The following is a 16887-nucleotide window of genomic DNA, read 5'->3' as shown; positions in this document are numbered from 1 at the left end:
GGTGTTCTTTCTTAGGGCACTGTAAATGGGACTCAGTCTGAAGGGTGTGGGCGTTATTCCTAGTTGCTAATGATAAAAGAGCAACTTGGGAACAAGATGCAGGAGTTAAGCCAACAATCTCTACCTTCAGTTTTTAATCCATCTTGGGAGTGGAAAGCTGCATGGCATAATAGAGGGAGGGAAGTAACAGAAAGCACTAGATTTGAATAGGTTTGGAGTCAAACAGATCTGACTCTGCTACTGACTAACTGAACCTTTACTTTTCTGAACTTTACTTTCACTATTTGTAAAATGGGCCTAATTATAATCATATCAGAGGGCTCTTGGGAAAATTAAAAGGGATAATATATATAAAGTTATTGGGGTATGGTAGTGCTCATAATAGATCCATTCCCTACCTCAGAAGTACTTTGGGCAAAGAGATGCTAACCTCACTTCTTGACTGTTGCTCAAGTGTATTTTCTTTCCAGACCCTAGGCACCTTATGTTCTCTAAGGCTAGAGACCAAATGAGCTCCACTTTTGTGTCCTCTGTGTCTGGTACAGGCTAGGCATTCAATCAGTGGTTGTTTTGTTTTCTCTTCCAGGTGGTGAAAACTATTGGCCTGAGGGAAGTTTGGTTCTTTGGTCTGCAATACCAGGACACTAAGGGTTTCTCCACTTGGCTGAAACTCAATAAGAAGGTAACTGCTTACCCCACTCTTGGGTTTGGAATTCATTCCTTTCCAGATCTTGCTCAGGCGAGTAACATGTGCTAGTTGGCAAATCCAGGACACCTAGGTCTGTGTTTTCCACTGGGAAGTCTGTTGACCACAGGATCAGAATAAGGGCAGAAAGAAGATTTAGCTAAGGTAATCTTGTTCTGCTTCCGCTATAATTTCTCATAGCAAGAATGGCCAGGGTCCAAGGAGGAAGGTATCTTTCCCTTCCTACTAGAAGCTCTGTCTTGAATTTTGACTTGTTTTTAGACCTTAACCATAGCGGTTCCTCAGGAGGAGATTGGTATCCATTTTTGTTTTCAAAGTCAAGGGGTTTAGGAATTTGTTAAAAAGAGAGTCATATACTCTTGAACTGGAATCTCAAAGGTCTCATAACCTATCTTGTCTCTTTTCCAACCTGTCAACTGATGCCTTAACTCCATATAGATGTTCTTTCTTCATTTTCTATCTCAATTGATCTCCAAATGGGATGATCTGCTCTCTACCTCTAAGTAGCATCTCTGCAGGAACATGGCAATTATTCAACTCAGTATCCTCAAACAGTCTGCCTTTGTCTTTGGAGGTCTACATTCTGTCCTGTGAATTGTTTGTCTGATTGTATCTAGGAAGTAGGTGCCTCAACTTTTGGCTAGCAGTGTTTTGTTTTCCCAAAGAGTGGAGACTTTTGCTGGACAATTGTAGAATCCTTGGGAGCCAATTTCAGGCTTTAAAAGGCAACCTAATTTGTTCTCTTACCTAGCCAATTCCCAGGCCTTAGTCATGTATCCTGGTCTTTCGTTTGCTAATTTATGGAGTTGGGGGAGCCTTAAAAGAGGTGCTTTCTTAGGTATCCTTTTAGAATTTGCATGCCGTTGGATATATTGTCAGATGATGGTGGCTTTGGGGCTTATGACCATCTTTTTAAAAAAATAATTCTTTATTGTTGAAAGTATTACATATGTCCCCCTTTCCCCCCACTGACCCCCCTCCAGACCGCCTCCATCCCCACTTGACCATCTTTATTTCAGGTACAAATCCTCATCAGAAAGCAATTGTGGACATGGGATTGTGTCCCCAATGAAAATAATGTGTCTCTTTTCTGAATTACCAGGAGAGTTTCCCTCTGGCTCTTTGGGATTACCCAAATTTATGACCTTTCAGTGTCTTCTCCCCACCCTAAAGCCACTCCAGTCTATTTTTTTTTTGAGAACCCGTAACTCCTTGCTGCTCCCAGGTGACTGCCCAGGATGTGCGGAAGGAAAGCCCCCTGCTCTTCAAGTTTCGGGCCAAATTCTACCCTGAGGATGTATCTGAGGAATTGATCCAGGATATCACACAGCGCCTGTTCTTCCTGCAAGTAAAGGAGGGCATTCTAAATGATGATATTTACTGCCCACCTGAGACTGCCGTGCTGCTGGCCTCCTATGCTGTCCAATCCAAGTATGGTGACTTCAATAAGGAAGTTCACAAGTCTGGTTACTTGGCAGGGGACAAGTTGCTTCCACAGAGGTAAGGTTGTGACTGGCTATCTGCCCTGGCCAGAGGGCCTGTGGCCTAAGGCTGACCAAATCCTATTACACAGGGGCTGTCAGATCTGTTCCTCCCACCTAGGGTCTGTCTGAAGACCATGACATTATGGTAGTCAGAGAGAGACATTTGCTTATAGCACCATGCCCTGTTGTTATTTCTTAGGCTCGCAAAATAAAAAGCTCCCCCAATTCCATTTGCCTGATTACAGAACTTCATTACCCTGGAAACTGGTTCTTTTATTGAGAACCAGAGATGGATTGATTTTCTATTGTCCTTGGTTCCATTTTTCTCAATCCTTTTCACTGATTTAGACCTCTTATATCAGGTTCATAGGGGGAGAGAGAGAACTATGCAAGCCAGGGATATGGTAGCTCAAACAGTCCTTTAATATTGATAATCAGTGTCCAGAGCTTTTTGCTTTTGTAAACTTCACAGTTGAATGATCTAAAAATTCATTATGTTTGTTTTAGCATCACAACAATATACAAAATAAGTAAGGTAGGCATTATCCTTATTTCCTGGTTAAGGAAACAGGTGCAGAGGTACTTGCTCTGACTTGCTCAATATCTCACAACTCATTTGAGGCAGAGCTGGACCTAGAATCCTAGTTTCTTGAATATTTAACCCTGGATTTCCCCCCCCCCCCACTGTATTCAATGACCATTTTCATAGGCTTTTGGGGATTGGAAGTAAAAATTCTGCTTCATTCTGGGAGCCTCCACCGCATTGGAACTGTGGCATATGTACAACTTACCTGAAGGTATTAGGGATATTGCTTGTGCCCTGGGACTACAGCTGTGTGCCCAGCGACTCCATGAGTCGCTGCCATGATGTCTGAAATGGTGTTTGAAACAAACCTTGTTTATGATCTAGTAAATTTGAGAGGTTGAGCCTGTTAGTTTTTTTCAAAGCCATTTGAGCTTAGTTCTCTGTTCTAAAGCCACAGGCTGTGATCAAATCCCTGAGCAATATTCTCACAAACACACTATTGGTTCCACAAGGATCTAGAAGAGAGTGTGCAGGCCTCTGTGAGGCCCGTCCCTACTTTAAGCCCCACAAACCAGCACAGACTCTTGATACATTACTGCTCTGCTTGGGGAACACAGCACGTTATTGAATTTTCTGTTAAAGGTATGAAGGAAAGCGTTCGAATTGTTTTTCTTGGTCCCTCATTCTCGTATCTTTTCTACCTCTCAGGCAGTTCCTTATGTCTAATTAATACCTCCTGCTGTAATTTCAGTCTGCTTTCAGTGTGACCTCAGTGGGCTGACTCTACAACCCCTTTACATTAAACCCTTGGAGAGATAAGTGGGCGTTCCTTAACACCTGTAATTTGGGCTTTGTGCTTTAAACTACTCAATACCCATTTTCTTTCCAGGGTCCTGGAGCAACACAAGCTCAACAAGGACCAGTGGGAGGAACGGATCCAGGTGTGGCATGAGGAGCATCGAGGCATGCTCAGGTAAGCCTGACCTAGCAACTGTGAGTTTCCACTGCTCCTGCAGGGAGAATGGCTCTGGGGGCATAAGAGGCAGAAAACTGGGGGAACACTGGAGGATGTTGGGGAGAAAGAGATTGAAAGAGAGAAATGCAGTGTACAGGGTAATTTAGAAATATATAGACGGCTAATCAGAACCAGTATAAAGCTATAGTATAAAGTTATATTATTTTGTGAATGATAGCAACTGATAGCCCAAATAGTTTTGACCATAAAGAAATGGAGGGGCCCCTGGGGTCCTTAGGGAGCATGTGGGCCACTAGGGGCTCCTCCCCAAAAAAGAAACAGGGAATGAGCTCTCTCATGGCAAACCACTTGGAGGCTCTCTAGTTGAGGAACAAATCTTATTGTTTTGCCATCAGCATTCCATCTGGGCTCTCCTGAGAACATGCCTGTAAAAGAGGATTCTATGGCAGCTAACATGCAAGGTTCAGCCTACCCTTATTTCCCCTTGGGAACTTCAGACCTCAGGCTTCATGTTGTGTTCTGTTTACCATCATCTGCTCACCTTCCATCCCCTTTTGCATCCCTATTGGCAAGATACTTGTCAAAAATGCAGAGCAGATAGGCTTTCTCTCTCCCTAGGCCTGATTCACAGGCTTCCCTCTGTAACCTCCCACTCTGTTGTTTAGGGAGGATGCTGTCCTAGAGTATCTGAAGATTGCTCAGGACCTGGAGATGTATGGTGTGAACTACTTCAGCATCAAAAACAAGAAAGGCTCAGAGCTGTGGCTGGGAGTGGATGCTCTGGGTCTCAACATCTATGAGCAGAATGACAGGTATATCTCAGAAGTCTCTTAGATTATTTGGACCACTCTGGCATTTAGAGCTCACCAGAGAGTAAGACTGTACCTTCTAGGGCCCACCTGGGTAGTTCTTTTTCTATCTAGTTTAGACCAGCCCAGATAATTGCATAACCTCCCTCAGGCCTTTAAATCTTGCATTGACTAGACTTGCACAATTCACTGTGACTACATGTGGCTACAGAGCATTTGAAATGTGACTACTCTGAATTGAGATGTGCTGTAAATATAAACTACACACCAAACTTTGAAGACTTAATATAAAAAGCAGAATGTAAAATGTCTCATTAATATTTTTTGAAATATTGCTTTGCATTTGTAAATGATAGTATTTTGGATATACTGAGTTAAATTAACTGTTATAACAGTTAATTTCACCGGTTTATTTTTACCGATTTTTAAGTGGCTACCAGAACATGTGGCTCTTATTATATTTCTGTTGGACAACACTGGCCTAGAACCTACTTTGTCAGGATTTATAATTAATCCAATCCCTATATAATGAGTAAGTGCCTTTTGGCCTATAAACTCTCTCGCTACAACCTTGTCTTATTTGCTTATTTTTTCCCCTGTGGCCTGTTCTTGTTGAGGATGGAGATCAATAGATTATTGTTCCACGTAACTTCTGAATCTTGGATCTCATTATTTACTTTCTCCCCAACGTTTACAACCTGGATGGAAGAGTCCCAGTTAAATAGGAGTGGGGATTCTATTACAAGGTCCATGCCACACAACACATATAATAAAACAAATCTGAGAGATTGGGACAAAGAGTAATGTGTTGGTTGTAGTATTGGGAGGTCCTTTGTGCAGCCTCAGTGCTGACAAACTGACCTGGTGGCATGTCATGACATTGGCTGAGCAGGCAATGAACCTACCTCCTGAAAGGAGAAGTTGGTAAGGCACCAACCCTCTATGTCCTTCTTGTTTTGCCCTTGTCCTGATGTTCTTGGTCTCCATTTCTACAGACTGACTCCCAAGATAGGCTTCCCTTGGAGTGAAATCAGGAACATCTCTTTCAATGACAAGAAATTTGTCATTAAGCCCATTGACAAAAAAGCCCCGGTAAGTGATTCCTCCAACTGGCCAAGACACGTGCTTGCCAAGGGATAGTGCTAGAAGTAATCATGTAATTATAGTTTCCCTCTCCCTTTCTGGTGTGTGTGTGTGTGTGTGTGTGTGTGTGTGTGTGTACAGGAGGCACAAAAGGAGGTTGGTGATGGAAAGGGATGTTGATGCCAAGAAATGGTTAAGAGGCATCCTGTGCCTTGTGCCATCCTGCTACCTATGTTTCAGGAGAAACATGGGTGAGGGAGAGCCACAGGCAGTCTACGTGCTGCCTCTTAGACACTGTCTTCTGCTGCCCCGGGGCTCTGGGTGGAAACAAAGAGTATAGCCTATCTTATCTTTTAAAGCCTCTAGGCCCCAGAAAGTGGAAACTGTTGATATATAGGTGGCAAAAGTAGGTTTACAGTTGTTCCTATGAAAAATAATACAATAATTCATAACAATTCAAGAATAAACTCTTTGTTCTGTGTACTCACAACTGTAAACAGTCCAGCCACCCATACATTACTACACTCAGCAGTGTATTTTGAAGGGATTATTGGGCCTCAAAGAGAGGCCCCTGAGACCAAGAAGGATCCCTAAATTAGAAGATAAAATCAATTCCTGACTTACAACTAGATTGAGGGTATTTTAGGATGTATAGTTTGAAAGAAATTGTGCTTAGTTCAAAGAGCACTGATTTCAGAGTCAAGCCTGGGTTGTAGTTCTGGGTCTGCCACTAAACTGCCTTTTGACCCTGGGCAAGTAACTTCACCATTCTGATAATTAGCACCATCATATGTAATGTAACATTTAGTTAATTATCTTTCCAGTGCTTTTGGACTTAGAGAAGTTCACCTTTATCTATCCCTCCAAACTTTTTCTAATTTCTGGTTTCCCACCAGGACTTTGTCTTCTATGCTCCCCGGCTGCGGATTAATAAACGGATCTTGGCCCTATGCATGGGGAACCATGAGCTATACATGCGCCGTCGCAAGCCAGACACCATTGAGGTGCAGCAGATGAAGGCACAGGCCCGGGAGGAGAAGCACCAGAAGCAGATGGAGCGGTAAGTGATGTGGAGATGGAGTGGTACCAGGACCAGGCCGAAGAAACCTATCTAAATTGCCAAGTCTAGTCTGCTAAAAGCAGGACAGACATGAAGTCATCCTGGAACTGGAGGAGGGCCGAGAGAGAGAGAGAGAGAGAGAGAGCGAGAGAGAGCGAGAGTACACTCTATTGTACAATGATGACACCCTCTCCAAGAAGCAGGCATCAGAATTAGGATTTCAGAGGCTCATAGGAAGGAGAGTCATTTCATAGTCCCCCATTATCTATGATCCTCATGCCATTGCTCTTCTAGGCAAACTCTGGGTTGTTTCAGGCTATCTGATCAGTAAAGTGACAATAGCAGAAGGCTCTATACACATTTAAACCTAGACTATATAGGGGTTTTTAAAGCGGAATTTGGTAGAGCCACCATCAGCATCAACTTGGGAACGTGTTAGAAAGGTAGAATCTGAGACTTTATCCCATACCTATTGATTCAGAATCTGCATCTTGAGATCCTAGGTAATCATTTCTCCAATGAAGATATGAAAATGGCCAACAGGCACATGAAAACATCTTTAATCATTAGGGAATTGTAAATCAAAACCACAGTGAGGTACCACTTCATACTCAATAATATGGATATAACAAAAACAGAAGACAATAGCTGCTGGCAAGGAAGTAGAGAAATTGGAACTCATATACATTGCTGGTGGGAATGTAAAATGGTTCAGCTGATATGAAAAAGGAGTTTGGTGATTTCTCAATAAGTTAAACATAGAATGTCTATATAATCCCATAATTCCACTCCTATTCAAAAGAATACAAAACAGGTTTTCAAACAACAATATGTACACATGTTCATAGTAGTATTATTTACACTAGCCATAAGGTGAAAACAGCCCAAATGTCTATCAGTGGATGAATGAATAAATTATATACCCATACAATGGAATATAATTCAGCCATAAAAAGGCATGAAGTACTGATAGAAACTATAAATATAGATGAACCTCTAAAACATGCTAGGTGGAAGAAACCAGACAAAAAAAGTCACATTTTGTATGATTCAATTTATATGAAATATCCAAAATAATTAAATCTATAGACACAGAATGCAGGTGGTGTTCAGGGTCTTGGGGAGAGGAAATGGGGAAAAACTACTTAATAGGTGTGGGTTTTCACTTTGGGGTGATGATAATATTTTGGAACTAAATAGAGGTAATAAGTATATACCATTATAAAAGTACTAAATGACACAGAATTGTTTGCTTTTAAATGGTTAATTTTATTTTATGTTAATATCACCTTATTAAGTTATTTAAAAATTAAGATCATAGGTGAACCATTTTACATTCCCACCAGCAATGTATATGAGTTCCAATTTCTCTACTTCCTATACATTTCATAAAAAAAGAGCTTGGAACTTCAGGAGGCTTCTAATCCAGTAGGCTGGAAAATGACACCATGTATGAGAAGTTAAACACCAAGGTTCACATTTATTCTTTAAAAAATTGCTGACACCCTAGCCAGGGGTGGGCAAACTTTTTGACTCGAGGGCCACAATGGGTTCTTAAACTGGACCGGAGGGCCGGAACAAAAGCATGGATGGAGTGTTTGTGTGAACTAATATAAATTCAAAGTAAACATCATTACATAAAAGGGTACGGTCTTTTTTTTTTTTTTTTTTTTTTTTAGTTTTATTCATTTCAAATGGGCCGGATCCGGCCCGTGGGCCGTAGTTTGCCCACGGCTACCCTAGCCGGTTTGTCTCAGTGGATGGAGCCTCAACCTGTGGACTGAAGGGTCACAAGTTTGATTCTGGTCAAGGGCACAGCCCCAGGTTGTAGGCTCAATCCCCAGTTAAATGGGTGGGGACTGAGGGTCCAAGGCCTGGGAACCTTGGGGATCCCAATGCATCCTTGTGACCTTGCTATCCTGTTTAATCCCTTCTTTCTCCTTTCCTAGTGCTCTGCTGGAAAATGAGAAGAAGAAGCGTGAGATGGCAGAAAAGGAGAAGGAAAAGATTGAACGAGAGAAGGAGGAACTGATGGAGAAGCTGAAGCAGATTGAGGAACAGACTAAGAAGGCTCAGCAAGGTAAGACTTGGTGTCACCTTGGAGAGTAGGTTTTTCCAGAGCCTAACTCTATGAGCTGGAGACCCTTCTGCCTGAGCTGCAGATTCAGGCCACATAATCCACATATGGCTACAGAATAGATAAAGTATGGAATAGGAAAAGAGTATCCAGAACTTTCTGCCAGCTGTACCCTGGTATGAAACATTTCTAAGAAAGAAGCTAGGTGTCTCTTATCTCTGCACTCTTCACCTCCTTTTCCCCATTTTCTCTTCCAAGAACTGGAAGAACAGACCCGTAGGGCTCTGGAACTTGAACAGGAGCGGAAACGTGCCCAGAGTGAGGCTGAAAAACTGGCCAAAGAGCGTCAAGATGCTGAAGAGGCCAAGCTGGCTCTGCTGCAGGCTTCTCGGGACCAGAAGAAGACCCAGGAGCAACTGGTAAAACTAAAAAATGGTCTGGGATTGAAGGACCTGAGTTTTCTTCCCTCTCTGACTACCTATTCACAGTTACATCTGCCTGTAGGGCTCTTTCCAGCAGGGCCTCAAGCAAATAGTTAATTCAGAAGCAAGCTAAGTCACTGGTGTGGACCAGAAACCTTTGCAAGCAGTCTTCCCTAACTAATCCTTACTTTTATTCTATTTTCTTAGCCCTTGGGGATCTGAGCTGATGAATTGACAAAGGAAAGAGAGGAAGAAGAAGGGATTCCCACTTGACTACCTAATGTGTGTTACAACTTTCCCTTTTTTCTTTTTTTTAAAATATATTTTTATTGATTTCAGAGAGGAAGGGAGAGGAAGAGAGAGATAGAAACATCAATGATGAGAGGGAATCATTGATTGGCTGCCTCCTGCACGTCCTCCACTGGGGACCGAGCCTGCAACCTAGGCATGTGCCCTTGACTGGAATCGAACCCAGGACCCTTCACTCCACAGACCGACGCTCTATCCACTAAGCCAAACCGGCTAGGGCTCCCTCTTCTTTTCTTTTTTTTTTTTTAAAATATATTTTATTGATTTTTTACAGAGAGGAAGGGAGAGGGATAGAGAGCCAGAAACATCGATGAGAGAAAAACATCAATCAGCTGCCTCCTGCACACCCCCTACCGGGGATGTGCCCACAACCAAGGCACATGCCCTTGGCCGGAATTGAACCCGGGACCATTCAGTCCGCAGGCCAATGCTCTATCCACTGAGCCAAACTGTTAGGGCTCCCTCTTATTTTCTTACTCCTCTTCCAGAAATCCCCATGGCATTAACCCATATTGGAATATATGTCCAGATAAGGAAATTAGGGCTCAGAGAGGTTTAGGAGACTTCCCAAAGGTCATACAGTGTGATTAACAATGAGAACCGTTTTTGGCCTCTCTGAAGGGTCTGCTCCCTAAAATCATATGTGCCTATACATTTTTTTTCAGGAGGGGAAGGTGAGCATCAATACTTTACTAATAATTTTCAGGGTTCTGTGACTCAGAAGTTAGCAATCTGTGACCCAAATTCCTTGTATATGTTGTTCACTGTGCTATTTGCAGTGGGAATGCAGGAAACTAAGACCTAATTCTCAGGGGGAAGCTTTCTCTAGATTTGCTCAAGGTGTGAGGGTATGCATAAGCTTTTCCCCTTATTCAGATTACCTTGTGATACTTGAGTGTCTTTCCTATACTTGACCTAGGAAGAGTCTTAGTGGAACCCTAAGCATTCTAGGATAACAAGAAAGGGTCTGCCACTTCAGGCAGTGACACAATGATCTCTAATGCACTGTGGGCAATACTGAGAGGGGGAGGTCTGAGGGATGAGAAGGGAGGGAGAGCTGGAAAGGTGAGGAAGAGACAGATGATATGCTATTTATTTTCAGGGGGTCTGTACTCTAGGTTGGGAACTCTGATTTATAATGAAATGATTTGAAGTTATTAGCATGCTATAGTAGATTGAGAATAGGAGTGGTCTTCTGGGATTCCTGGAGAATGAGTGGTAAAATGAACCTCCAGGACAGCAAGCAAGTCCAGGGGGAGCAGCAGGGTCCCCATTGATTCCCCAGGAGAACTGGGGTTGAAGGGACCTGGGCCCTGAGGACCAGAAAGCTGAGCTCTCACAAGCTTCCAATTTATCCATAGGCCTTGGAAATGGCAGAGTTGACAGCTCGGATCTCCCAGCTGGAGATGGCCCGACAGAAGAAAGAAAGTGAGGCTGTAGAATGGCAGCAGAAGGTAAGACAGAGTGCCCAGAGCAAAGCATTGTGGGAAGGGGGACTACATGCATAGAATCCAGTTTCATAGATTCCTTAGGTTTGGGTTCCTTCCCATTTCAAGCCTTCCTTGACAGCAGGTATTATGGGAGAAGGAGCTCAAGGCTTTCTCAACTTCCCAGAATTTTTCAATGCTCTAGGGAAATTGATACAATAGCTCCTGTTATATAGTTTAGGAAACTAAGGATCAAGCAGACAAAATGACTTGGTCTACCTGATGCCTGTCTTCTGCTGGGCCATTCTAGGCATGCATAGGATTCTGTGAGTTAGCTTGTTCTGATTGCTTGTCCATCTCTCCCTCTGTTATTGTACAGGCTCAGATGGTACAAGAAGACTTGGAGAAGACCCGCGCCGAGCTGAAGACTGCCATGAGTACTCCTCATGTGGCAGAGCCTGCCGAAAATGATCAGGATGAGCAGGATGAGAATGGGGCAGAAGCCAGTGCTGACCTGCGAGCTGACGCCATGGCCAAGGACCGCAGTGAGGAGGAACGTACCACTGAAGCAGAGAAGAATGAGCGTGTGCAGAAGCATCTGAAGGTATCTAGGCAGGGCCAAAGAGTCAAGGAGACTGTGCATTGATTTAGTAGCCCATGGCCTTCCCTAGATCTTCATGGCAGGGAGGGTTGGAGTAGGTGGAGCAGCCTGTCTCAAGGATGTATGGGAGCCTGAGCCTTTCCCAAGTAAGGGCCTCAATGAGAGGTACCTGTTGTTTGTTTGTTTGTTTGTTTATTTATAATCCTCACCTGAGGAGTGAGGATATTTTTTCCATTGATTTCTAGAGAGAATGGACGGGAAGGGGGGCCTTGGCCAGTTGCTTAGTGGTTAGAGCAGGTTTGATTCCCAGTCAAGGGCATGTACCTGGGTTGCTGTTCAATCCCTGTCCCTGGTCAGGTGTAGGAGACAATCAATTGATGTGTCTCTCTCACATTGATGCTTCTCTCTCTTTATCCCTTTCCACTCTCTCTAAAAAAAAAAAAAAAAAAAAAAAATCAATGAAAAAAAAAATGTCCTCTGGTGAGGATAAAAAAAAAGAAGGGAGACAGGAGAGGGAGAGAAACATCAATTGGTTGTCTTCCACATGCAGCCTGACCTGGGTTGGGGATTGAACACCTGCAACCCAGGTACATACACTTGACCAGGAATCAAACCCATGACCTTCCAGTGCACAGGCTGAGCTGCCAGCCAGGGCCACCTCTTTATTTATTACTCAGACCCTGAGTGGCCTCTTGTTTTTCCTAACCCTCCACCTATACTCCGTTTACCTCTTATATTTAAGAAGTACTTAACTGACACAATTTCTACCTGAATCTTTGGTACATTGTTCTACTCTCAGGGAATATTTGTCATCAATTGCAATTGGTCCCCTAAGTTTGTGTTGTTGTTGTTTTTCCTTTTTATTCTTGCACTACTGCAATCCTAATAGGTCTAGAAAAGGCTCTTAAAAAATGGGTGTGTGTGTGTGTGTGTGTGTGTGTGTGTGTGTGTGTGTGTAAAAAGCGAGGAAGAGGAAGGAAGACAGGAGAGAGGGGGAGGAAGATAGAGGGAGGAAGCAATGGGGAGAGAGGAGTGGGAATAGGGGAAAAACTGGTTAAATAAAGGGAGGTAAAATTAAAGGGAGCCATTAACCTCTCATTCCTATGCATCCTCACAGGCCCTCACTTCAGAGCTGGCCAATGCCCTCGATGAGTCCAAGAAGACAGCCAATGACATGATCCATGCTGAGAACATGCGACTGGGCCGAGACAAATACAAGACCCTGCGCCAGATCCGGCAGGGCAACACCAAGCAGCGTATAGATGAGTTTGAGTCCATGTAATGGGCACCTAGCCTCTAGGGACCCCTCCTCCCTTCTTCTTTGCCCCCAGACTCCTATACTCTCGCCTAACTCACACTGTGCTGGAGCCACTAACTAGAGCAGCCCTGGAGTCATGCTAAGTGTTCACTGTAGCCATGGAATGAAACCTAGCCCCTCAACCCTCACTCATTTCCCTGGACAGAGAAATAGCTCACCTTGGTGCCAATGGGACACTCTTTCCCCTCTCTGTCCCATTCAATCTATCTTGTTAAAACAGACCACTTCTACAGCTCAGAGGCACTTTCCACTTGATTTGGGAAACTTCCCTACTTTTACTGTTGTTCTGTAGGTATCAAGTGTTGAGTAGGTTGAAAACTAGCTCCCACCACCCCCTTCCTCTTCATGGTCCTGTGATTTGATGAATTGGAGCATCACAGGGTTTTGGGAAAGAGGCAGGGCCCTGGCTATATGCTCTAGGATGTCAATTGTCCATTCCTTCTAGAATTATTTAGGCTTTATAATGATTGGAGGCTATAAAGATGTTCAGTTATTCTCTCTACCTCCCCGATTGGGCCTGTTATAAACTCAGTCCCAATAAACCTTGTCCTTGACTTCAGGGACTCAGTTTTTCCCCAGGTTGAGATGGGGAAGACAGTGCCTTCAAGAGACTTTACTAACATCTTAGAAGGCTATTTGCCATTCAGTCCAGGCAAGGCTGGGTAGAAGATCCTTTCCCCAATATCATATGGGAGCCTACGCTTGTTTCAAGTTACCCCTATGGGCCCAAGTATCCCTTATTATTCTGGGTTCCTCCTCCCTTCTTGGGATTTCCTCCTCATTCAAATCCCTTCCTGCTAGAACAGTAGGGGTGGTTACCCAAAAACTCATCCAGCCCTATCTAGGACTTGCCAGAGGGAGGAAATATTCACACCTGGCTTCCATATTTTCCCTGCCATGGATCCCAGGCAACTTCTCTTATCAGGGCTACCTGGGCCACAGCTTCTGCTTCAGGGCCATCTAGACCTTGGTATGGTGAGCCCAGGATGCTGATGCCAATTGGTTCAATTGGTGAGTGGATAGAAGAAGCTGAGTGTGGTAAGAGAAGTCCATGGGCTGAACCCCAGTTTACTTGACTCCATCATGTGCCTAATAGCCCCTTCCTGTCACCTACCTCCAAGATGGTGACTGGGACCTGCCTATGTTTAACAAACCTCTAACCCAGATCTTGCCACCAGTTGTGCTGACCCTTGGAGCTGTAAATCAGAGAACTATTGGGGCTCTGGCCTGGTCCCTTTCACAGTCCTACCCCTGACTCTCAACTCAGGAGTAGCCACTTCCTTCTCTCTGTTTCATGAGTGTTCTTTTTTATTCTACAAGTATTATACATTCTAGTGGCATCTAACTCAATATTAATTTCTGCATGTCTTGCTAGTGAATCCTTTGAAGTTCGGAGCAGTCATTTTGGCCAAATTCCCTTACCACTCCCACATCTGGGAAGCATATACTATATTATAAAAGAATATTTTGCCAGAAACATTAATGTAAGGAGCTTTCAGTATTAGTGATATCACCTTTCACTGTAGGTCATACAATGCATTCTTAAAGTACTTGGCATTTGGTTTTATTTCTCCTTTTTTTTGCCTTCTCCCCAGAGTTCAGTCCACAAGGGGCGTACTGTCCCTGCATGCAGTGTCCTTAGCCCAGAGCCCATGGCTTTGATCCCTCCCCCCTTTTCCCTACTTCCGCCTGACCTTGGGGAGTTTTATGTGCATTGCTGTGAATTATATTGACACTTTCTTGGTAATATGCCGTAGATTGGCTAAATTTAAACCTGTAATTGTGGGGCAATCTAGCTGCCTTAAGATCAGTAACGCACCCCCAGGGAGGCTGGGGAGAAAAGTTAGATTTTGTATTCAGGTTTTTGGGTATGTATTTTTGAGGTTTTTAAAAATTGTTGTTTTTTTTTTTTTTGGAGGGGTTTATGCTCAATCCATGTTCTATTTCATTGCCAATAAAATTTAGGAAGACTTCACTGTGACTTTATGTTTCTTTCTAGCCTGAGTGGGTGACTATAAGACACTTCACTATAATTTTCACTCTTTAGACCACAATCTCTGGTCTCATTTCATTCTCACTTTAGTCCTATGGGGAATGGATATGACTATCCTCATTTTATAGAGTAACAAATGGCTGTTAAGTAGAATTACTGCCCAAGAGCACAAGACTGTCTAGCTCAGGGGTGGGCAAACTTTTTGACTCGAGGGCCACAATGGGTTCTTAAACTGGACCGGAGGGCCGGAACAAAAGTATGGATGGAGTGTTTGTGTGAACTAATATAAATTCAAAGTAAACATCATTACATAAAAGGGTACGGTCTTTTTTTTTTTTTTTTAGTTTTATTCATTTCAAACAGGCCGGATCCGGCCCGCAGGCTGTTGTTTGCCCACGGCTGGTCTAGCTTAATAACCTGTCCTTTTCATAGCTCCAGGCCAACTTTTCCAGTGTAGGTGGACCCTGCACATGGTCAATGTAATGTTTCTTGGGCTCGCTTAGTTTTGGGGCTTTGGGGCTGTTTTGAGGGGTGGTTTTTATCTCTGAACTACTATTCCTGTGGTCAAGCCCTGTCTTGCCTCCTTGTCAGCAAGGCCTCTAGGCCTGCTGACCTCCTACTGCCTTCATTTATTGAAGTGCCAATGAAGGTCAGATAAATTACGTTGAGCCACGTTGCAAAAGGTGGTGTAGAGTGGGGTATAAAGTGAGGGTGGGTTGTTATGTATGTACAAAAGCTGCTAGGCAGTGTTTATGGTTTATAAAACATGTCAAATTTGTTGCCTATATATGTTTATCCTGATTTTGAAGATGTGGAAATTGAGACTCATATAAGCCTTCCAGGACATTTTGAACCTGGCACACTCTCTCACCAGCCCTTTTGGTAGGCCAGTACTTGCAAGGAAAAGTGAATTACATATTCTTCGAGCCTAAATTCTTATAATAACCTTTTAAGGCAGAGGTTCCAAACTTGACTGCACATTAGAATTTTAAAGATTTCAAAGCCCAGATCATGTCCTCAGATCAAATTATAATCATGCTTCAGTATAGTATTTGATAGTTACAAGGTGCAGAAAAACTCGGGACCCACTGCTCTGAACATAGAGTATTTTATCCCATTTTACAGATGGAGAAACTGAGGCCCAATAAGATTAATTAATTTGTCCAAGGTTACAGAGATTAGAAATAGTAGAGTCAGGAGATGAACACAGGCAGTCTAGTTCATGAACCTGTGCTCTTAAACACTATGCTGTATTTTCTCCCTACCATTCCCAACAGAGGATGGGCATGCACTGGAATAGGATATACTTCAATTTTAAGGTAGCAAATAGAATTCTAGGGCTCTATAACATAAGTACAATGGGGCCTTGAGTTATGAGTGTCCCGACTAACGAGTTTTTTGAGATACGTGCCATCTCTCGGCCGATATTTTGCTTTGAGTTGCGAGCTAAAATTCGGGTTACGAGCCAGCTTCAGATACCCCACCACTAGTTGGCGCAGCGAAAGCCACAGTGAACACCGCAACATCAGCCCAGCATCACGTGTCTCACTCGTTCTCTTTTTTATTTGACATACGAGTAATTTGAGTTACGAGCTCCATCACGGAACGAATTAAACTCGTAAGTCAACGCTCCACTGTATAGGAGAGGGGCTTAGGAATTTCTGCTAATTATGGTCCCAACTTTTGTTGTGTTGTGGAATGAAGAAGCTTTAAGTCCCCTCCAACTTCAACCAGAGGATGTCTTTTGTATGCTTTGTATGTGGGGCTATATATCTGTAATTAATTATTTTTTAAAGAAGACAGAGGGACTTTCTGCTTCCAGGCAGATGGATGTGAGAAGCAGGATAATGGCTCCACAAAGGTATCCATGTCTAATAATGGAACTTGTGAATACATTACTTTATGTGACAAAAGGGATTTGGGGATGTGATTAAGGATTTTAAGATAGGGAGAGGGAGATGATGCTGGATTATCCAAGTGGGTCTATTGCCGGGGTGGGCAACCGCTAGCACATGTGCCAAACATGGCACGCCAGTAACTTTTGCTGGCACGCGAAACCCTCTCTTATAATCTTCCATTTACAATTTTTTTCTTAA

General features: G+C 43.3%; 1 protein-coding gene across 1 annotated transcript in view; it reads left to right on the top strand.

The window, feature by feature from the left end:
- MSN (moesin) overlaps positions 1-14773 on the top strand; it is an 89951-nt gene extending 75178 nt beyond the window's left edge. Inside the window, exons 3-13 of the mRNA XM_059679543.1 lie at positions 587-682; positions 1932-2206; positions 3606-3689; positions 4358-4504; positions 5497-5593; positions 6481-6644; positions 8594-8724; positions 8980-9140; positions 10814-10906; positions 11259-11483; positions 12598-14773. Coding sequence (XP_059535526.1) covers positions 587-682; positions 1932-2206; positions 3606-3689; positions 4358-4504; positions 5497-5593; positions 6481-6644; positions 8594-8724; positions 8980-9140; positions 10814-10906; positions 11259-11483; positions 12598-12762 — 1638 coding nt within the window. The 3' untranslated portion in view covers positions 12763-14773. The remainder of the gene's footprint in view (positions 1-586; positions 683-1931; positions 2207-3605; positions 3690-4357; positions 4505-5496; positions 5594-6480; positions 6645-8593; positions 8725-8979; positions 9141-10813; positions 10907-11258; positions 11484-12597) is intronic.
- Positions 14774-16887: the final 2114 nt, after the last annotated feature.

The sequence above is a fragment of the Myotis daubentonii genome, chromosome X (assembly GCF_963259705.1).
Source record: "Myotis daubentonii chromosome X, mMyoDau2.1, whole genome shotgun sequence".
Taxonomy (NCBI): domain Eukaryota; kingdom Metazoa; phylum Chordata; class Mammalia; order Chiroptera; family Vespertilionidae; genus Myotis; species Myotis daubentonii.
This window is presented reverse-complemented; position numbering and strand designations above follow the sequence as displayed.